Source organism: Lactuca sativa, chromosome 7 (genome assembly GCF_002870075.4).
Source record: "Lactuca sativa cultivar Salinas chromosome 7, Lsat_Salinas_v11, whole genome shotgun sequence".
Taxonomy (NCBI): domain Eukaryota; kingdom Viridiplantae; phylum Streptophyta; class Magnoliopsida; order Asterales; family Asteraceae; genus Lactuca; species Lactuca sativa.
The window spans coordinates 36441938-36464597 of record NC_056629.2 but is presented as its reverse complement, the minus strand read 5'-3'; the positions used below and the strand labels follow the sequence as shown (position 1 = coordinate 36464597).

Genomic DNA, 22660 nt, shown 5'->3' with positions numbered 1-22660 from the left:
CAAGCCAAAAAAACACATAATAAAATCCATATACATTATGTTTTTAAAAGATAAAAGGGACTTATCCATCCATTAAATAGAACCATGAATTGCAAACAGGTGAAGGTATTCGGCCCCCTTTCAATCCATTTAATATCCCCTCCCACTATTTGATTTGATGTTTATATATATATATATATATATATATATATATATATATATATATATATATATATATATATATATATATATATATATATATATATATATATATATACTAGTGAAGTTTTTAGGCCGTGCTAATCACGGCCCACAAAGGTCTTTGTAGGAAATTAGAAAAAAAAAACGGAAGTTTAGTGTTATAATAGACAATTAAATAAAAGTACATTGCTATTTCTCTTATTTACCGCTGATCGAAACAACCTTATTTCTTCACTTGCATTGCTTTGAGTTTTTTCTATCCTTTAACAATGACCATCATCAAGAGTCTGGAGAAACATATCACAAACATAAAAGAAATGTTATGACCAACTCTTTTTGTTAATTTCGTATATTGTCATTTCAAGTGCATGAATGGTAGAAGTACGCAATCTCCTGTAACATCCGGATTTTCAGGGTTATTATTGTGTAGGTTAATCTTTTGATTAAAAGAGAGACTCGACGAGTTGAGGATCCAACTCGCCGAGTCGAGTCGGGTTTCTCATGCGGATTTAATGAGTGGACTCGACGAGTCAAAGGAGGGACTCGCCGAGTAGGTGCTGGGCAGAGAAACCCTAATTTCTCGGGTTTGGGACCTATTTAAAGGTCCTTATGGCCTTCATTTGCGGCTACTACACCCTGAGAAAACATAGAGAGCAGAGAGGAAGCTTGTAGTGCAAGAGGAGGGCTAATTCATCATCCTTTGGAGTGTCTTAGCAAAGGGAAGGAAGGATTTTGAGTTGGGCTGTCTTGTGGGACTCAAATCTTCCATCATTTCATTCAGAGCTGCTGTGAGAGGTAAGGATTCATGCCCATCTTCGTTTGTTTAGTAGATTTCATGAATCTAGGGTTTCTTCATGCTTTATTTAGCTTGAATCTAGAGTATGAGAGGTCCCATGGTGAAATTATTCCTAGATCTGGACCTTAAGAGGTCCAGAGAGTCCCTTCCATTCTGCTTTATGCCTTTTCCTTGGAGTTATGAGCTAGGGTTGTCATGATATGAAGGATTTCACCAAAATAAGCATAGAGAGCCTTGCAGGTGTACCAAAATTCGACCTTTAGGTGGTTATTGGTCATAGGGAAGTCAAATCTATGGATTAGAGGAACGGATCTGACCTCAAAAGGTCAGATGAGTGTTGTCATGGGAGCAACTCGCCGAGTCCATAGGTAGACTCGACGAGTTGAGTCGGGGTTGCCCCGCGATTCGTTGCTGAGTAACTCGACGAGTAGATAGGGAACTCGTCGTTCCTGAGAGGTTCAAAAGGGATTCAGAGAACCAGCATGGACTCGCCGAGTCACTCGTGTGCACTCGACGAGTCTGGTCAAAGTTTGACCATTGACTAGAGTTGACTTCGTTGACTTTTAGGGTTCGGTCAACGATTGGTCTTATGAGCCATTAGAGGGGTAGAATGGTCTTTTACCCTTCTTAGAGGACTTATACAGGAGGATTAGCCTAGCCTTTAGAAGTTGTATTAATTATAGAAATTATTTATGTGATTAGGCGGAGGCTAGCACGGTATTTCAGAGTACGAGGTTTACGGAGTATCCGAGGTGAGTCTTCTCAATATTCTTTACCTAGAGTGGTAAATAGAGTTATATGACAGAGTATATTGTATGTTATTTATGTGATTGTGATGCACTGCATTATTTCTATGTGATTTATGCTGTGTATGTTCCAGAGTTTACAGAGTTAGAACCAGAAGGTTCACAGAGTTAGGACCAGAGGGTCCACAGAGTTAGGACCAGAGGGTCCATAGAGTTATAGCCTCGAGTGGCTAATATGTGTTATATGTGGTATTTTGGGGAACTCACTAAGTTTCGTGCCTACCGTGTTATGTGTTATATGTTATATGTTTCAGGTTTCTCTCAGGATCACGGAACGACACCGGCTCGATTGTACACACCAGAGGAAGAGTTATGTTTTGAGGATCCTAGGTTATTATTTAATTGAATATGGAGTTTTGCTTTGTAACATAAACGAAATGAGATTTTTATGAAAAGTGTTTAAGAATTAAGCGATTTTAAATGAAAATTCTAGTTTTGAAAAAAAAATTACGGTGTTACAAGTTGGTATCAGAGCCTTGGTTTGAGGGATTCGAATGCACCTTCGGGTAAATCTAGACTCAAACTGAGGATTGAGGAAAAAATTTCAAAGAAACGATTTTTCTAAAGAAGAATAAGAGTTTCAAAGAGAAAACGAGAAAGAGCAGTGTGCACAATCAGCCAGAGCCCGAACGGTGATTTCCCAAAATACCCTTACTTTGTATTATGAGATATTTATGAGATATGTTATGAGATATTATGCATGTTAGAGACAGGCTAGGTATATCATATTTTAGGACTAGAGTGGCCTGATTTGTGATGCCTTAGCCTAGGAGTTATCGTTATATATGTGGTGTGCTTTCGAGTATGGGCTGAATGAGAGTATTCAGCAGGAATCCTTTTAGGGGATTCGAGTAGAGGAGTAATCTAGAAGAGGTATCTACATGATCATTGGAGGAGCATGCCGAGAGGGTAGCCAGATGCCATGTGGGGCAAAGTTGTTAGAGTTCGGTGATATCCTTCGAGTATGAGGAAGGCGAGTGGATAATGACCTAAGGAGGTTTTACGTGCTGAAGGAGATGCTTTGATGCCCGAATGTTGTTTGATTCGTGCTTTGTGGAACTCTCGAGGATGGGAGTCAGCTACTAAGTGAATATGACAATATTCAGGAGGTAGATGGTTGACATCATTAGGAGTTCTTCAACAGCTAATGGCGGAGAAGTGGGAGAACCAAGGAAGAGCCTAGGGAGTAACCTTAGCCAGATGAGTACGCTGGCAGAGTAGAGCATTTCGCTGAGGAGCGAGCACGCGTGACAGAATTGGTGAACGAAAAGGTTGAGCAACTACTTAGGAGCTTTGGGATGGTCTGTGTGGAAAGTATAGGTAGATCTGGCAGGTAGTATGGGCTCGTACTACTGAAAGCAGAGGACCCATACTTAATACAGGGAGTATTCTGAAGGTTCTAAGTAGCAGGTTGAGGAGTGATGTTATGGTTCGAGTACCATACATCGTAGCAGATGGAGGAGTGATGTCATGGTTCGAGTACCATGCATCGTATCAGGTTAAGGAGTGATGTTATTGTTCGAGTACCATACATCATAGCAGATGGAGGAGTGATGTCATGGTTCGAGTACCATGCATCGTAGCAGATTGAGGAGTGATGTTATGGTTCGAGTACCATACATCGTAGCAGATGGAGGAATGATGTCATGGTTCGAGTACCATGCGTCGTAGCAGATTGAGGAGTGATGTTATGGTTCGAGTACCATGATTTGTAGCAGATCGAGAGGTGACATCATGGTTCGAGTACCATGATTTGTAGCGGGTTAATAAGAGATAACATGGTTCGGGTACCATGATTCATAGCAGATCGAGAGGTGGCCACATGGTTCGAGTACCATGACCCGTGGCAGTTAGTGTTATTGATTCTACCAGTTATTCTGTGGTGACTAGGTAGACCGAGATCAGATGTGAAAAAGTATGGGGCCAGAGGGCCATGATGAACAAGTTTTAGTGGAGCATCCATTAAAAGGGAAATCGAGTTAGCTCCGAGGAATTGTTGGTGAGATGCCAATTAGAGTTGCAAGACTCAGGAATGAGTAGAGATGGCGGTTATGGAGGATTGTGGCATGAGTTGAGCAATCAGCCGATGGTGGAGATGTCATTTTCTGTGACCTGAGTGGTGTTATTTCTGTTCCTGTGGGAAACAGGAGAGGTATTAAGATTTTCGGTTAACAAGGATGGGGGTGAGCCCTGTGGGGTGGCTTTGGTTACAATCTTTCATCAGAGTATTTGGGCAGTATGTCTGCCAAGAGGTAATGTTAGAGCCTGAGCAGGTTATCAGCGGAGACTGAGATGGTTAAGGACAAGGATACACCCTATCTGAGCATAGTAGGGCATGTATTAGCTGCAGCGGCAGATGATCAAGAAGAGGATATTGGGGCGGTGGCTCTTATTGTCTATGATGAGTATCGAGTGTGGTAACAATGAATCCATTCTTATTACAACCCACGTGACGGAACATTGCTTGAAGAGTCGAGGATGAGGAATATGTAGTTCGTTATTTTCATACTGAGAGTCAGGGTTACGAATGGACAGTTGAGATGTCCGGTAGTGGGATGGTACGAGATTCTGAATGACTAGAGGTAGTCATGATGAGAAGTTTTTGAGGATTTCATCGGAGATTCGGAGAATTTGGAATTGCTTGACCTCCATCAGGAAGATCATTGAGCATTGCGTATCACCTTCCAAGAGTAGGTGTGATGTTATTGGTAAAAACAATCTGTGGATTAGATTGTTGGCGAACCAATTAGTGATGGATCAAACCCTGAGTGGGGGAGAACCGAGTACTTTTGAGGAGATCAAAGAATTGTTCAAGAGCGATTAGAGAACTGGATAGAGAGGCCCGCAGTGTGAATTCCTGAGACCATAGTTATTGGTGGTCAAGGAGAGGTGCAGAGCGAGATAGTGCATGTGCTACGTGTTTGAGAAAGGATGAGTGTCTCCACGGCAAGTGGCCGTTGGTCGGAGACCTTGTGGTGGTTAGGAATCCTTCAAGGTTAAAATGGTGAAATCGAGGTGGTTGGATTGTGAGGTTAGTTCAGCGGTTGAGAATTTCTGGTTCAGAGTATGGGCTATTATATGCAGTATGGGAAGGAAAGAAGTTGATTGGGCGACCAACCTCAGGGTCGGTCAGTGTATTCTTGCATGTGTTTTGAGCAATAAAGGAGGGAGTTTCGGATGGTTGTCATCATATTCCAAGTCATTGTCAATTCATCAGTGTTTCGATTGAGAGTTGGGATACTCCGAAGTTGCGCGTTGTGTGAAATGAAGGATAGTTATGATATCCTAAGGGAATGCATGGAGGTATCCGTGTATGATGTCGTAAGTATGGGATTGGTGGTTGAAGCAGGACATTGTGATGTTCTGTGATGGTGTTCCTTGGTATCCGAGTATGATGTCCTGAATTCCGAATTATATTAGAGTCGTGAGTGTGAGGCGTCAAGTGGTGAATTAAGTATTTACGGTTCCAGTGGGAGCCCTTCGGGTATTGACATCAAGAGGGATTATTCAAGAATATGGATTTCAGCAGGGAAGGATGTTATGTTATGGCAATTGCCGTCAGAATCTATGATGCTACGGGGGAGCCGTAGTACTCTCTAGTCAAAGATAGGGTGTTGTGATGCTATGGGGAGCCGTAGTACTCACTAGTCAGAGAGAGGGTGTTGTGATGCTACGGGGAGCCGTAGTACTCACTAGTCAGAGAGAGGGTGTTGTGATGCTACGGGGAGCCATAGTACTCAATAGTCAGAGAGAGGGTGTTGTGATGCTACGGGGGAGTCGTAGTACTCACTAGTCAACGAGAGGGTGTTGTGATGCTACGGGGAGCCGTATTACTCATTAGTCAGAGAGAGGGTGATGTGATGTTACGGAGAGCCATAGTACTCACTAGGCAGAGAAAGGGTGTTGTGATGCTACGGGGAGCCGTAGTACTCACTAGTCAGAGAGAGGGTGTGGTGATGCTACGGGGAGACGTAGTACTCGCTAGTTAACACGAGATTCTTATGATGAAGTACTCTTTGATCAGAGCATGACGCAGAAGAGTTTTAGGCTTGGGTAGCCCTAATTTATGAGTTTTGGGAGACTGGTGGTCGGATCAGGGGCGTGACAGGGGTCTCCTTAACGATCAGGAGTCGTTATATCCTGAGTTAAGGTATGGTTATCGCAATCAGAAGGAATTTGGGAAGTGATGTACGCATGGGTTGTGGGTCATGAATCATGAGTTGAGTGGTTCGTTGGAACGAGTGGTTCCAACTCTAGGTAGGACCAGACTCTCGAGTTGAGTTTGGCTCTAGTGGTGCATTGAGTAGGCGAGATGAGATTCTGGATTCTGAGGTGGGTTCCAAGATGAGGGGTATTGTTCGTCATCTGATGTCTTAGGCCTGTATAGGTCAGTGCTCGGGTGCGGGAGATACCACGAGATGCGCGGAGATATGTGCAGTAGACATCAGAGGTCGGGGCTAAGTCGATCTTCAGTTGGATTTTAGTTTTCGTTTGAGAATTTTTTGACTTGTGTGTCACAGGGCCGAGATAGTTTATGCGAATAGGAAGTCAGTGAGACATTTTGGATCATGTTATGGGTAACCATGGAGGTTCAACTATGGGGTTGAGGTCAGACCTCGTGTGGTGTTAAAAGAGATATGGAATTTGGAGCTGAGGCTTATGAATGTGATGTTTGAGGACACTTCTGAGCAAGCATGGTTATGCTTTTGTGTATAAGGGCAGAGTGTTGGGTATTCTTTGTTCGGATGGTTTCTGATAGCAGTCTAGTAGATGTGCCCCGGTGGATTGTGAACCCTTTATTTCGTGGGGCGTGATTCGTATGATTTAGCATGATCGGATTGGAGGAGAGATAGTCGGTTATTGGATGTGGTCTTATGAGAATCAAAGAGCCAGTGAGGAAACTGGGTTGATATTCGAGGAGCAAATATCATGGTGATCGCTCAAGTAGGCGGTCTGGCGGCGGGTCTGGCCACTAGAGTTTCTGGTTATTGGGAAGGAGTATTTTAGCGGTGAAAGAGTTGGTTTAAACTCTGGTTTTGGAGGTTCTATGTGGGTTCAGGTGTCCATAGAGAAAGATATCAGTGTGGTATGAAGATCATTTTGGTAGTGCCTTACGGGTTAATGATTTAATCTATGTGTGGTTAAGGAATGATTTCGAGGGCGAAATCTAATTCAAGTGGGGGAGAGTTGTAACATCTGGATTTTCAGGGTTATTATTGTGTAGGTTAATCTTTTGATTAAAAGAGACTCGACGAGTCGAGTGGGGTTTCTCATGCGGATTTAATGAGTGGACTCAACGAGTCAGAGGAGGGACTCACTAAGTAGGTGTTGGGCAGAGAAACCCTAATTTCTCGGGTTTGGGACCTATTTAAAGGTCCTTATGGCCTTCATTTTCGGCTACTACACCCTGAGAAAACATAGAGAGCAGTGAGGAAGCTTGTAGTGCAAGAGGAGGGCTAATTCATCATCCTTTGGAGTATCTTAGCAAAGGGAAGGAAGGATTTCGAGTTGGGCTGTCTTGTGGGACTCAAATCTTCCATCATTTCGTTCAGAGCTGCTGTGAGAGGTAAGGATTCATGTCCATCTTCGTTTGTTTAGTAGATTTCATGAATCTAGGGTTTCTTCATGCTTTATTTAGCTTGAATCTAGAGTATGAGAGGTCCGATGGTGAAATGATTCCTAGATCTGGACCTTAAGAGGTCCAAAGAGTCCCTTCCATTCTGGTTTATGCCTTTTCCTTGGAGTTATGAGCTAGGGTTGTCATGATATGAAGGATTTCACCAAAATAAGCATAGAGAGCCTTGCAGGTGTACCAAGATTCGACCTTTACGTGGTTATTGGTCATAGGGAAGTCAGATCTATGGATTAGAGGAATGGATCTGACCTCAAAAGGTCAGATGAGTGTTTTCATGGGAGCAACTCGCCGAGTCCATAGGTAGACTCGACGAGTCGAGTCGAGGTCGCCCCACGATTCGTTGCTGAGTAACTCAACGAGTAGATAGGGAACTCGTCGTGCCTGAGAGGTTCAAAAGGGATTCAGAGAACCAGCGTGGACTCGCCGAGTCACTCGTGTGCACTCGACGAGTCTGGTCAAAGTTTGACCATTGACTAGAGTTGACTTCGTTGACTTTTAGGGTTCGGTCAATGATTGGTTTTATGAGCCATTAGAGGGGTAGAATGGTCTTTTACCCTTCTTAGAGGACTTATAGAGGAGGATTAGCCTAGCCTTTAGAAGTTGTATTAATTAGAGAAATTATTTATGTGATTAGGCGGAGGCTAGCGTAGTATTTCAGAGTACGAGGTTTACCGAGTATCCGAGGTGAGTCTTCTCACTATACTTTACCTAGAGTGGTAGATAGAGTTATATGACAGAGTATCTTGTATGCTATTTATGTGATTGTGATGCACTGCATTATTTCTATGTGATTTATGTTGTGTATGTTCAAGAATTTTCAGAGTTAGAACCGGAAGGTTCACAGAGTTAGGACCAGAGGGTCCACAGAGTTATAGCCTCGAGTGGCTAATATGTGTTATATGTGGTATTTTGGGGAACTCACTAAGCTTCGTGCTTACCGTGTTATGTGTTATATGTTTCAGGTTTCTCTCAGGATCACGGAACGACACCGACTCGATTGTACACACCAGAGGAAGAGTTATGTTTTGAGGATCCTGGGTTATTATTTAATTGAATATGGAGTTTTTCTTTGTAACATAAACGAAATGAGATTTTTACGAAAAGTGTTTAAGAATTATGCGATTTTAAATGAAAATTCTAGTTTTGAAAAATTACGGTGTTACATCTCCAAAACCCAAATCACAAACAATTTCAAACCCCAATTATCAAATCTGTTGAATAAAAAGAAAATCAATAAAATATAGACGATAACTGGAGGGCATGAATAGACATTGGGACCTTACTAACCTTCAAGTTCTTGAAAACAATTTTAGGGCAGTGGTTCTACAAATTATGTGTAACCGGTGATGATGATAGAGTAACAGGGGAGAAAGGAAGAGGGAAACACAGATGATTCGAACAACACATGAAATCAAAGAGATGTCTCTGTATCTATATTACTTGTGTGTAGGGATAAGAAGATAGGGGTACGAACTTCCACTCGTTGGCCATGCAGAGGAAGTTGAACGAGTAAAAAAATCTATGAAAAAAGAAAATGGAAATGAAAATACGTGAAGTAACCAAGCCATGACGAGAGACTAATCTGGTACCACAAATTTCTTTACTGAAAAAAAAAACGAAAATCATCAAAACCAGGTTTACATAGGAAGTATGTTGGATTAAGCGATGAGAAAAGGAAATTCATCAGTCATGACCTTTTACCAAAACCCTTGTTCCATTGTTTTTGTTTTGAAGATTTCAGAAAAATAGAAAAACCAACCTTGGAAATGGTGGTTCCTTCTGTTTGTTAAACCCTATATTTGGAAGTCAGACAATCGCCGGCCACTGTTACTCACATCATTAACACTTTCAATTGCATCTTTATCGTTCCTAGCATGTACTGAACTTCAAGACATCAACATTCTCAGATATCGGTATAGTGGGTCTTATTAGATGCAAGGTTCATTAATGGATATCCTTGCCGAATGACAGTAGGGATGTCACTGGGAGAGAGAGAGAGAGAGAGAGAGAGTGAGTGAGAGAGAGAGGTAAAATGAGAAGTCAATGTATCAAAATGAGAAGTGGTGGTATCGACCATTAGGGATAAGGGATGGCAAGAGGTGGTATGTTATTGTTTACGGGTGTCTAAAACTTGTCTATAAAGAATTGGTGAAGAGGCAGTGGCGGAGACGGTGGAGGACAGTCGGCAATGGAGAGAATAAGAAGCAGACAAGTGTCCGAAGCTATGATGGAATAAAGAAGAAAGGATTTCTCTCCACGCCATCGATCAAAGAAGGGAAATCAGCTAAAGTTCAAAGAAAATCAACCAAAAATCAACAAAAATAGTTGCTAAATTCTCAATCTTCCACTATATCCACTCATGTTAATTCTTAAGCCATGTGGCTTATTTAATCACAAAAAAAATGTAGTTGCTATTTTTTTGGCCTTTTTCCATTTAACCCAAAAACAAAATAGGATTGTACAATGTGTATGGATAATGTACTTTGTTTGATCTACATATCACGATGGGGTTAAAGGGTAGAAAAGGCAACATAATTAACCTCATATGGCTAACTTTTCTTTTTATAAAATCAAGTCAGAGCAAATGTCAAAACTCTCAAGAATCAACTTCGGCTCATCCATGACTTCAGGTCATCAATCATATATCATGTATGTAAATCTGTATGAAAACATGTAATCATTCTCAGGTAACAAATAACTTAAAGGTCAAAGTTGAGGTGAAAATCAAAGTCAAAGGCAAAATTACTTGACCCTGCTCATTTTAGACTAATTTCAACATGCAAAATGACCTAGATGTCCATCCCCACAACTCTATAGCGGCTAGTTTTAAGCATATTCGTAATTCTATTTTTTTAAATAATCCCATATTCAAGTATTGTTGTAATGTTTGTTACTCATTTCAAATTTAAATTTCAAAACAGAAAGATGTTTACCTGCATATCAGTTAGTCATGAGAATGTTGACTAACTCCAATATGTAAATATTAAAGGAATAAATAGTTCACATCTGTAGGATGTAACACAAGGGGAGAAAAAGTACATTAGGCAACAAGAGAATAACCTTATAACCATAAAAAAAACAAGTTACAAGATTATGCATATGTTGGTACCTGAGATGAAGAGGAAATCTTAAGGTGGAGAGGGATCAAAGAATTCCACTTTCTGCTTTGCCTTGTCATATACTACCACCTGAATTGAATGACAATTAGTGGGAATGAGTAATTACATTACAGTACCACAAAACAACTTGTCATGAAAATTAAGCTCAACATGCACAATAATTCCCTTGCTTTGATTACTAAGAGTGGCGGAAAGTGTGAAAATAAGACCAATTTGCCCATCTAACCTAACAAACAAATAATTGCAAACACATACAGAACAATGAAATAAGTGAATGAGCTGCAGATGAAATTGCCTTGTCATGTGATTTTTTTATATAGCACAAGGTCTTGCACAATAGCTTTTCAATTGATTGTTTTGCCATCACTTTCAAATAAGTTGCTTGCTATTCTCTTCTTGATTTTGTTATCTAGTTGATTTCTATTAAAGTTTTGGATTCTCATTACCAGGAAAGGCGCATATGAAACCTCCTCTACCCTCTGACATCTTCTAGTTCCATGTTAGGATCATGACCAATCTATAATTTATTCGCCAGACATTTGCTGCACATCACAGATCAATAATGCCCAACATTAACATAACAAAAAATAGAAGAATGAAAACCCAAAATTTAGAAAACATGCAAGAACAGATGTAACATACCTTCCTTCAAGAAAACTTAAGGTGGAGAAATCTCAAAGTTAGAACCCAAAAAAAAACCTTAATGTAAACATGAACCGGGAGTTGAATAGATGCGGATCATACAACTTATAGGTTTGGAGCATTGCAAAGAGTCATGGAAGAAGAAAATGCGTCAGGGAAGAAGAAAAGACGTTAGGGAAGAAGAAAATACCGGGTGGGCAGGATGTCGTGACATGGAGTTTCTTGTGGAAACTTGAATCACCGTCAAAATTAACCGTCGTGATGTTGTGATCTTTCTGGTGCTAATCCGTCGAAAGAGAAAGAGACGCAGAGAGGCACATCCAACGCATCGATAGTGAGGGAGAGTGAAATGGGAAAACATGAAAGCAATGGAATGGAGAAACGAGGTGTGTATTAGAATATAAGGAAACGGTGGGTGTACACATGATGAAACAACTGGAAAAGCTAAGTTTACATGTGTCGTCTTCAAACAGAGGTTAGGGCATCAATGTGAAACAATAGGTATGCTTCTTATCTGCAAAGAAATCAATTACAGAGGAGTGGTGGCGAAATAGGCAAAATCAATGGGTAGGGTGTGTTTCCGTCGGTATATTGGGTTGTTGGGTAGATAGAGGTGATGGAGGTAGTAGTGTATTGGGAAAGCATGGAAGCGTGGAAGTGAAGACTTTATGACTTTTCAAACGGTGGCACATTGGCCGATTTAGTGGAATCATGAGTAATGTTCCAAGCGACCGAAACGAGGCCCATATACCCATCTATTAGGACTCGGACCCGACCCGACAAAAAAGCAGAACCCTATTAAAAAGCCTGTTTAAAATTAAAAAAAAAATAGTCAAAAATTCAACAAAATTCCAAAAAAAATTCCACACTTATTCCACGTTAATCCACCTTTCCCATTTTGCTTAATTTTTAAAGCATAGGGCGTACTTTTATATATATATATATATATATATATATATATATATATATATATATATATATATATATATATATATATATATATATATATATAGGGAAAAGTGAATATACCCCTAAGGGTATATAACATTAGGTACCCATTTATTTAAACTACGTAGTTTTGATAAATGATTTAATAAAAAAAACAAAAAAGCGATTTCCATATGCGTTTCTTTATTCAGTGGCAATTTCCATACGTGATTTAATTGCACTATTCTTTTTGATCGACGCCTTCCATAATACCTTAGAAATCGGAATTACAAGATAAAACGTTTTCAATTCAATTGTCATACGATCACAAAAAGGATTTCAAAGAAATCGAAATTACAAAAAAGATTTTAAAGAATTCGGAATTACAAGCTATTGTAATTCATAACAAAAAAAGTTTATGTTCACAGAAGAGTTAAAAAACGATTGCAAAGGAAAAAAATCACAGAAATCGTGATTCCCAGAAAACACGATAAAGTGTGGCTGCAACATCCAAGAAGTTTCAATTCACAGGTTAATCTCCATGTTACTTTTGTTTGGTTTTGCTATTACATTTTTCACAATTCACCAATGATTTCACTTTCAACTACTATGGACCTTTATTAGAAATTTCAGTGGTATTTGATGGAACAATTCTTGAATTGGGAAAAGTGATTATTATGATAAGTATATTAATTTTGCATATGTTAACTGTTCCGATTGTTTATCAACATCATTTTTATTTTATATGTTCTATTATTATTCATGTTGGGTTTGTTTGAAATTTATTTGAATTTATTGCTTTTATAATAATGAAAAAGTTAAGTCATCTCTAAAAAGTTACTGTCATGGCATTAATAGGGTCAAGTCCTTATTGTCTTTTACTTGTGGTTTTGTGCAGACCATGATGTTAGAAACCGAAGCAGGTGATCAAGCTATAGAACTGTATATAAATGAAAATGTTGACACAAATGATTTTGTGGAAGCAACATATGAATCTGAAGAACTTAATGATTTCGGTGTGAACATCGAATTTGATGAGGATGATGTTAATGATGAAAGGATACTGGGAAAGGTTTTTGATACACCCGATGATGCCTATACATTTTATAATGATTATTCATTTTTGCATGGCTTTGGTATACGTAGAGATGACACAATTAAAAATCCTAAAACAAATGAGCCTTTTCGGAAGATATATGTATGCAACAAAGAAGGTTTCAAACGGATGGACAAAAATGCGTCAAGTGAAAATGAGATAAAACGTCGTAGAGATGTTAGAACCGGATGTCAAGCAAAGCTTCGAATAACAAGACAGGAGGATGGAAAATGGTTGGTGGACTCGTTTAATGACACACACAATCACGACTTGACCATGACACCTACGAAAGTGATGAAGCATCGGTCTCATAGCAATTTTCACCGTTCAATAGAAGGTAAATCTCTTATGGTGCAATTTGGTCAAGCAGGGTTGAAACCTTCTCAGATTAAAAAGGCTGTTAATACTATGAAAACCTCAAATGTAGCTGATGTAACTTCAAAGCAATGTGCTGATGTCTTATCTGAGCATCGAAAACAACATAGAGGAAAGGAGTTCTATGGACTTATAAAACATTTTCAAGATAAAACATTAATTGACAGTGACCAGTATTTTGTCGTAGATTTGTCTGATGATGGGTATCCTAGAAATATCTTTTGGGCTGATGGTAGATCAAGAGATGCCTATACAAAGTTTAGAGATGTTGTTGTGTTTGATGTCACTTATATGACTAACAAATTCAAGATGCCTTTTGCTCCCTTTACTGGGGTGAATCATCATGGACAGTCTATACTTTTTGGTGGAGCATTGCTTGAAAATGAAAAGGAAGAGACATTTGAATGGTTATTTGAACATTTCCTAAAATGTATGTTTGACAAGTATCTGAATGCGATTATTACCGATCAAGACAAAGCTATGGGAAATGCAATAAAAAAAGTGTTTCCAGAGACCCGACATCGCTTTTGTTCATGGCATATCAGGAAGCATGAAACTGAGCACCTTCGATCGTATGTTTCACGTTATAGTGATTTTCAAGAGACGCACAGACAATGGGTAAATAGTGACACCATTGAACAATTTGAAGCAACATGGGAAGATATGTGTATTAAGTATGAATTGGAAAACAATTGTTGGCTTAGTGACATGTATAACCAACGTATACATTGGGCTAAACCTTTCTTGAAGGATATTTTCTTTGCTGGTATGACTACAACCGGACGAAGTGAGAGTATCAATTCATTTTTTGATGGATTTGTTAACTCGAGGACCATGTTGAATGAATTCGTTCTACAATACGACAAAGCAGTTGAGTCACGAAGGGCCGCCGAAGAAGATGAAGACTTCAAGACTATGAACTCGAGGCCGGTTCTTTCTTCAGTGCATCCAATCGAAGCAAAAGCAGGTCAATTTTATACTAGAAAGATGTTCGATACTTTCAAAAAAGAATGGACCGAAGCTATTATCAATTTGACTCACGAGACTATAACAAAAACTACAGAAGAAAGCATATATAGAGTTGGGCGATTAGATGTTAATAAAAAATATTGGCGTATTGTTACATTTCGTTCTTTAAATCAAGTCATCGTCACATGTTCGTGTTCAATGTATGAGACAAACGGGATTTTATGCAAGCATAGCTTATATGTGATGAAGAAGAAGCATGTTCAAGAACTGCCGAGTCACTATATTTTACCGCGATGGACCCTTGATGCTAGGTACAAACTTGGTAGTGCTAGTATCGGACTCGGAGAAATAAATACTGAAAATGGAGTTAGTGCCTACACATTATTTTGTGTCCGTTCAAATTTTACTAAACTTATTGAACAAGCAAGGGACTCCCCTTTGGAGATACAAAAACTTAATACGATATTGATAAGACTTTTAGATGATCAAGCAAATCAAAAGAAATCTATGTCTTTGGAAAATGCGTCTCAAAGTTCTTGTATGGGAGTCTCGCAAGTAGATATGATGCCACAGTTATCTGTCCGTGATCCTCTTGGTCCAACTACTACAAAAGGACGTCCTAAACTTGCTAGTAGAATGAAGTCTTCTTTAGAAGCTCCCAAAAAACGAACATGCTCTTACTGTCAAGGATTGGGTCATTATGCCACTAGTTGTTCAAAAAGAAAGGTAATTACAATAATAATTTAATTATCATGGTTGAGAACTATAATAATTATATTAACAATTTTTTTATTTTTTTTCATGTATTAGGCGGATGCATTGCAAGAGACATAATGATGAGATGTGTTGTTTCTGAGAGCAAAAGAAAAATTAGATGTTTCATGACATTTTTTCTTGGTTAACTGCACCTTTTTGATGTTTTAGACTCATACGATGTATGAATAATCCAGATTTTATTGATGCTCCTTAACAATTTTTAATGTTTTCGAATGAAATTATGAGGGTATTTTGTGAAAAACGAAATTATGAGGGTATTTTGTGAAAAAAACTGAAGTATAATGGTATTTTGTGAAAAAACAAAATTATGAGGGTATTTTGTGAAAAAAACAGAAGTATAATGGTATTTTGTGAAAAAAACTGAAGTATAATGGTATTTTGTGAAAAAACAAAATTATGAGGGTATTTTGTGAAAAAAACGGAAGTATAATGGTATTTTGTGAAATAAACGGAAGTATAATGGCATTTTGTGAAAAAACAAAATTATGAGGGTATTTTGTGAAAAAAACAGAAGTGTAATGGTATTTTGTGAAAAAAACTGAAGTATAATGGTATTTTGTGAAAAAACAAAATTATGAGGGTATTTTGTGAAAAAAATGGAAGTATAATGGTATTTTGTGAAATAAACGGAAGTATAATGGTATTTTGTGAAAAAACAAAATTATGAGGGTATTTTGTGAAAAAAAACAGAAGTATAATGGTATTTTGTGAAAAAAGCTGAAGTATAATGGTATTTTGTGAAAAAACAAAACTATGAGGGTATTTTGTGAAAAAAACGGAAGTATAATGGTATTTTGTGAAAAAAAAAAAGTATGAGGATATTTTGGTTAGTGTTGTGTTAATCTAGGCATAAGTTTGATGGTTTTTAAAGTTGTTGGACGATTTTGCCCTTGTCCCAAAGATGGCAATCCTTAAGAACATAAGGAAAGGGAAGTTCAAATCACAAACAATACAACCAAAAGCGAAGAATCTCAATTGCTAATTTTTATTAAAAATGATAACTATAATTACATTTGTCATTTTGAAAAAAAAAAGGATAAGTACATGCTATACAACAACCACATCTATAATTCTAGAGTTTCTACGATTCTTTCAATTCTTCAAGTTTCAAAAATACTTTGTTTTTAAGAAATTCTAACCACAGACTCTATTGCAGCGACAAACAATTTATCATGAAGAGAAGGCAAAGATTCCAACAAGGCTTTGCAAATTTGACTTTGGACAAAGTTTGTTTTTGTTAAGATCCTTTGATCCCAAATATTTTGGGCTCTTAACATGTCCATTATTATGAAAAAATGATTTTCAGATCATGGAACCTGCAACAAGGGTATTTCAGTCATTAGTTAGTAAGGTTGTGTATAACTTATAAGGATAAGATTTATTACACGAAGGTATTTAAAGAAAAAAATGAAATATTACCTTTTGTAACGAGAACTCAAACAAGTATGCATGGCTTTGTTATGAATACTTCAAACTGACCTTTGCTTAAGAAACCAATGGAAACAAATAATAAGAAAGACAACCTTGTAGCCTAACCCGAGCCAATGGGGCCCATTAAAAGTACATAACTTTAATTTGGTTTTTCTTTAATTGTGAAACAATATATTTATAAAGATATTTTGATTAAAAAAAGATGTAATTAACGTTATAAAAAGATAACAGATTTTAAAAATCTACAAAGAAAAAAAAAGTTAAAAACAGGTGCACTATGTTGGAAATGCTTTTAGAGTTTTAGTAAACAGGTAGATTAATTTAATCACTTATGTCAACACATGGGAGACCACTTCCGGTAGGAAAAGTAAGAGAATCTTACAATTTAATATTAGCAAAGATCAGTAGGTGCTATAAGCAGAAATAAAACTAGTAGAATACAATTTCTTTAAGATCATATATAAGTAATATAAGTCAAACCATGTTGGCATTAACTACCTTTCATATCATAATGCCGATATCAAATTGTTTAGCCTTCTAAGATGACCTTGGTGAGATTGCTGCACCTATAGCATCCTCATCTTCCTTCTTACCTCTTTCTTTTTATACTCCTGACCTAGAATTCAACATATAAACTGATAATTTTCATTCAACATATATAGCCACAGAAAGCACCTGAATAAAAAATGAAAAAACGGTTAATGTCTTGCAGGAATGAAGTATTAGAAAGATGAAAAAGGGTTAAAGTTGCAACCTTTCTGGCGTTATGTTGACCGATGAAATTTCAACAAAACTGAACACACACGATGTGCTCCAGAAACTTTTGCCCAGTCTTTTCCTCCATTGTGTTTAAGACCACTACGAGCTGGTTTTGACAGCAATATCAACATCTTTCAAATATAGAGGAAAACATACAATTTGATTCATATAAAAATGAAAAAAAAAGTGTATGATAGGAGATGACATTTTGTCGAACACTTGGTGGGCTTCTTTTAATATAGTTGTAAATGAAAAATCATGTGAGATTCACAAATCACAACTTAACATAAAAAAATCTATTTCACATACTCTATCTCAATCATGAATCAATTCTTAATTCGAGTTTCAGATTAAATCAAAAACAGATTGGGAGAACAAATTGAAAGAAGAAATCGACCAACCATTAGGAGTCTTGAGAAAACGAATTCGTTTGATTTGAAACTTGTTCTCTACCTCTGTCGTTAGGGTGTAAGCCATGTGTGCCAGCTTTGGGGAAAATCCAACTGTTAGGAAGAATCGAAGGACTCACAAGAATCCAATGAGTTGCGGCAAACGCCCATCTTCGTAATAGGAGTGAAAGAGAGTTTAATCATGATCGATTCTGTCTTCTGAGTTCTCTCAGTTGATATCTGATAAGGTTTGAGGAGTTGATATGCGAAAACATATGCGGAAGAAAGTAAAGCATCGTTAGCTTTAAACGACGTCAGATATTTATTGGAAATTGCCAGTGAATAAAGAAACGCATATGGAAATCGCTTTTTTGTTTTTTTTATTAAATCACTTATCAAAACTACGTATTTTAAATGAATGGGTACCTAATGTTATATACCTTTAGGGATATATTCACTTTTCCCATATATATATATATATATATATATATATATATATATATATATATATATATATATATATATATATTGAAGTTTTTTTTTATTTTTTTAACTTATTTTATTAGAAAATATATAATATTAATTTTTAATGAACTTAAATCTTATGTTTTTATTAACAAAAAATACTAGTAAATAAAATGATTATGGCACTTATGCAAAAATAAACTTGACTTATATAGTAAAATGATATAAACATTGCAAAGCATGAATAAAATTTAACTTGATTTATAACAAAATGATATAAATTTGAAAAAACACGATAACAAAAATATTAAAAAAATTAATAAATTTCAACTATAATATAAGATTTTTATGTAGATGTAAGGTTTAAAAATAAAATATTACATGTGAAAAATGTTAATATAAGAGAAAATAAAATAAAAATAAACAATATAAAAAGAAAAAAAAAGTGGAAAGTTTTAATTTTGACAAATTTTAAAAGTAAAGGGTCCCTAATATAAATTAGAGAAGTGTATTTGCATAAAAAACAGATGCAAAAAACGCGTGAATATAAGGTAGGGGTGAGCAAAATCGAACCCGAAAATCGATAAAAACCGACAAAACAGAATCCAAAAAACCGAAACCAAAGCATAAACCGACGGTTTGAGTTTAGATTTTTTGAAAACCGAAAATTTCGGTTTGGGTTCGGTTTTTGGGTTTGGTAAAACCGATAGAAACCAAACCGAACCGATTATATATATTGTTCATAAAAATATATAATTTATATTCAAATATAAATATGTTTAGCGAAGTAATGTCAAAATGATGAGTTGGTTTAGGTGGGTAAGGCGCTTGCGTGATTTTTAAGAGGTCTCAAGTTCAAAACCTGTATCCAATATTTCACTTCTTTTATTTTCGTAGCTAGATAAACTCATCCCACATTGGCACATGATTGAAACTTAGCTACATATGCTTGTGTAGATAAGCAGAACATACATCCTCTTCAATTTTATCAAGCTATTAGGATATGAGATTGTAGAAAATCAGTTTTAGGTTTGGTTTATTTCATAAACCAAACCCGAACACCCTACTGCTTGGTTGGTTGCCATATTTCAATTTAAAAAAATAAAAAAAAAATCCTTTAAAAACAACGATTTGGTTGTTCCACCAAACTTTAGTTGTCAATTTCATTTCTTATTTATTTATTTATTTGTTATAACTCTTTTTGCACTTTAAGCTTTATATTGTAATTAGTTTAATTTTATTTTTATTAAGAAAATAAATAAAACACACTAAAATACGTAAAATAATTTTGTCTACAAATAAAGACTAATATTGATATACATTAAAAAAAATTTTGATTTTTTTTATGTTGTCTATATAATCTTAAAAACAGTAGAAAAATTTGAATTATAATATAAAAAATGTATAATATAAAAAATTATAATAGTTAGATTTTATAATATAATAAAAATAATTATAAATAACATAAAGTTTGGTTTAGATTGGATTCCTATTGGATATGAAAAATTGGTTTAATTTGATTATATAGATGGAAAAGAGATAAATTTTTTTTTTTAATTGACATCGTAAATAGCACTGGAATTAATATCGCCGCCTGACGTCATATATAATCACCACAACTAGTCTCCTCACCATACCCAACACTTCATAAATTAAATGTCAATATATATATATATATATATATATATATATATATATATATATATATATATATATATATATATATATATATATATATTACACATGCAATATCCTTATATAAGATAGCTATCGCCAACACTCCCACTCACACGATTCCATCAACAATCTCTTCTGTCATCACACAACATGACCAACGAAGTAATGCAAAAAGTCATGGAAACCCTCATCCACCAAGATCGACAGATTAAGAGCGCTCTAATGCTCCTCTACAAACAGCTTCAGCTAGTCGTCGAGTTGGTGGAAAAATTGATGAAGGAGGCAGCATCTACCCCTTCGCTTTCCAAAGCTCTTATAATGAAGCCAAGGATGTTGTTTGTGGACATGATGACGACTCTACTCAACCTAATGGAAGGGATTGACAAATCGATCACTCGATGCCAAGACATTATCGAAAACATGGCCGACGACTGAAACATGGTAGTGTGTGGATGGGTATCTCTTTTGCGTAGAGTAACTTATGTATGCTTCTATCCCGTTTTAATCTAGCTAGGCAGTGTATATTTTGGCCTTTTTTTAGTAGTTTTTTTATGATGAAGTTTTGGATTCCCTCTGTATCACGTGCTAATGTTGCCTAATATATATATATATATATATATATATATATATATATATATATATATATATATATATATATATATATATATATATATATATATATATAAATGTGTGTTTTGAAAAACACTCCGTCTCCTAACATTTTCAATATATTGAACATGCACTATTTACTATGGTGAACTGCAAAATGTTTTATACTAACGGAAAATCTAACAACTACCATTTCCACCGGTTGCGACGCACGTCCTAATTAACCATGTTTATTCTTATATAAAATTTGACATTCCTTCATATACAGCAAATTTGTTTTTTAATTTAGGTATAAAACGTTCTAGAGAAAAATCAGCTAATAGTTCTAATAGCATATTCGTGTTCCATTAAACTCTTTACATTTTAAATGGATTCACATAAAAGAATCATTTTTATATATAAAATCCTAGTCATAAAATCATTTTTATATATAAATTCCTAGGCATACATCGTATTATAAAAAAGAAAAAAAAATGACTATTAACTATTACGTTTTAGAAGGAAATTAATTTAATAATATATTACAAAACGCAACTAATAAATTTATCTATTTTTTAATAATAAAATGGTCATTTTATATAATCGGGAATTAAATATCTTAAAAGCTCTAAACGAACAAAAAGAAGTTCTGTATTATTATAAATTTTATTTTTAAATAAAAATATATAATATAAGAAATTGAGCTTTTATGTATCTCTCCATTTTGCCCCACAATAACCCCATGTACTTTCTACTTTTCTTTCTAAACGGTATAAGTGACATATTTTTTAAAAAATTAATAATATTTGAAGCCATAAATAGATAAGTAGATAATTTGAAAGAAAAGTAAAAAAAATATTTAATTTCTATTATTATAAATTTCGTATGCCATGACATGCCTCTAGACTTTCATAGCTATGTGTTTCAGGTACCGTGTTATGTGTTATGCATTTACCCCGATTAGGAAACCTAGTGGGGGAGAGAGACCGACAACTAGGCTGCAACAGAAGGACGATAAACCCGTTGCATGACCATCAACTTTCAAGGGGAAGGCGATTGAAGGGGGACCTCGAAGGGAAGTCAAGTGCTACTTATGTGACGGCCCTCAATATACCAACTTGCTCCGCTTCTTAAACCGAATTACTCATTTCCATAGGGAAACATAATCTCCGACCTGAAACTCCAATTCGGATCGCCGTCTGTCTGCGTAACTCTTCTGACAGCTTTGATTCGTTTGCAACCTTTGTCGGACCTACTAAATCTGCTCGGTCGTCTTCAACATTATCTCAGTGCCGCCCATAACTCTCTGCCCCAACTCTCCCCAGCAGATGGGAGTACGACACCTCCTCCCATAAAGAAGTTCAAAGGGAAGTATACCGATGCTCGAGTGATGGCTGTTGTTATAGGAAAGCTCAGCCAAAGGTAGATATGAGTCCCAACTCCCACCGAAATCCATAACGCATGCCCGAAGCATGTCCTCGAGTGTCTGAATCTTCCGCTCACTCTGCCCGTCTGTCTGTGGGTAATAGGTGGTACTAAAATGCAATCGTGTTCCCAACTCCTCATGGAACTTCTTCCAGAAATTGGAAGTAAAGCACACATCCTGATCCGATACTATAGACGTCGGCACTCCATGCCGAGCCACCACTTCTCGCACATAAATCTCTGCTAGCCTCTCAGCAGAAGAGCTCTCACTAATATCAAGGAAGTGAGCACTATTCGTTAACCGATCCATAATCACCCAGATCGCCTCCACTCGATGCGCCGTCCTCGACAATTTGGTGATAAAGTCCATCGAGATCTGCTCCCACTTCCACTGGGGAATCTCCAAAGGCTGCAAAGGACCGTGTGGACGCTGGTGCTCTACCTTGACTCGACTGTAGGTCAGGAACCTCTCTACTACCCATGCTACATCCCTCATCATACTGAGCCACCAATAGTTTCTCTTCAGATCCAAATACATCTTAATGGCCCTAAGATGGATCGAAAACCTCGACCTATGCGCCTCCTCCATCAGAGTGCTACGATC

At 36.7% G+C, this 22660-nt stretch overlaps 1 protein-coding gene and 2 long non-coding RNA genes across 5 annotated transcripts; 1 reads left to right on the top strand and 2 right to left on the bottom strand.

Annotated features, from left to right (window-relative positions):
- Positions 1 to 9822: 9822 nt before the first annotated feature.
- LOC111880622 (uncharacterized) lies at positions 9823 to 11869 on the bottom strand. Of its 2 annotated transcripts, XR_002846538.2 has the most exons (5): positions 11179 to 11869; positions 10983 to 11078; positions 10527 to 10605; positions 10351 to 10423; positions 9823 to 10076 (listed from the first exon to the last, which is right to left on the bottom strand). It is a non-coding gene; the product is annotated as an uncharacterized LOC111880622 (long non-coding RNA). The 2 variants fall into 2 exon arrangements; XR_008225189.1 differs by having other exon boundaries at positions 10983 to 11869.
- Positions 11870 to 13006: 1137 nt separating this feature from the next.
- On the top strand, positions 13007 to 15379 carry LOC111880670 (protein FAR1-RELATED SEQUENCE 5-like). The gene is made up of 2 exons (XM_052765649.1): positions 13007 to 15271; positions 15356 to 15379. Exons 1-2 carry the CDS (start codon positions 13007 to 13009, stop codon positions 15377 to 15379), a joined length of 2289 nt encoding a protein of 762 aa, XP_052621609.1.
- Positions 15380 to 16288: 909 nt separating this feature from the next.
- On the bottom strand, positions 16289 to 18221 carry LOC111880818 (uncharacterized). Of its 2 annotated transcripts, XR_002846571.3 has the most exons (4): positions 17914 to 18221; positions 17508 to 17618; positions 16742 to 17428; positions 16289 to 16638 (listed from the first exon to the last, which is right to left on the bottom strand). It is a non-coding gene; the product is annotated as an uncharacterized LOC111880818 (long non-coding RNA). The 2 variants fall into 2 exon arrangements; XR_006184960.2 differs by having other exon boundaries at positions 16289 to 17428; positions 17914 to 18215.
- Positions 18222 to 22660: the final 4439 nt, after the last annotated feature.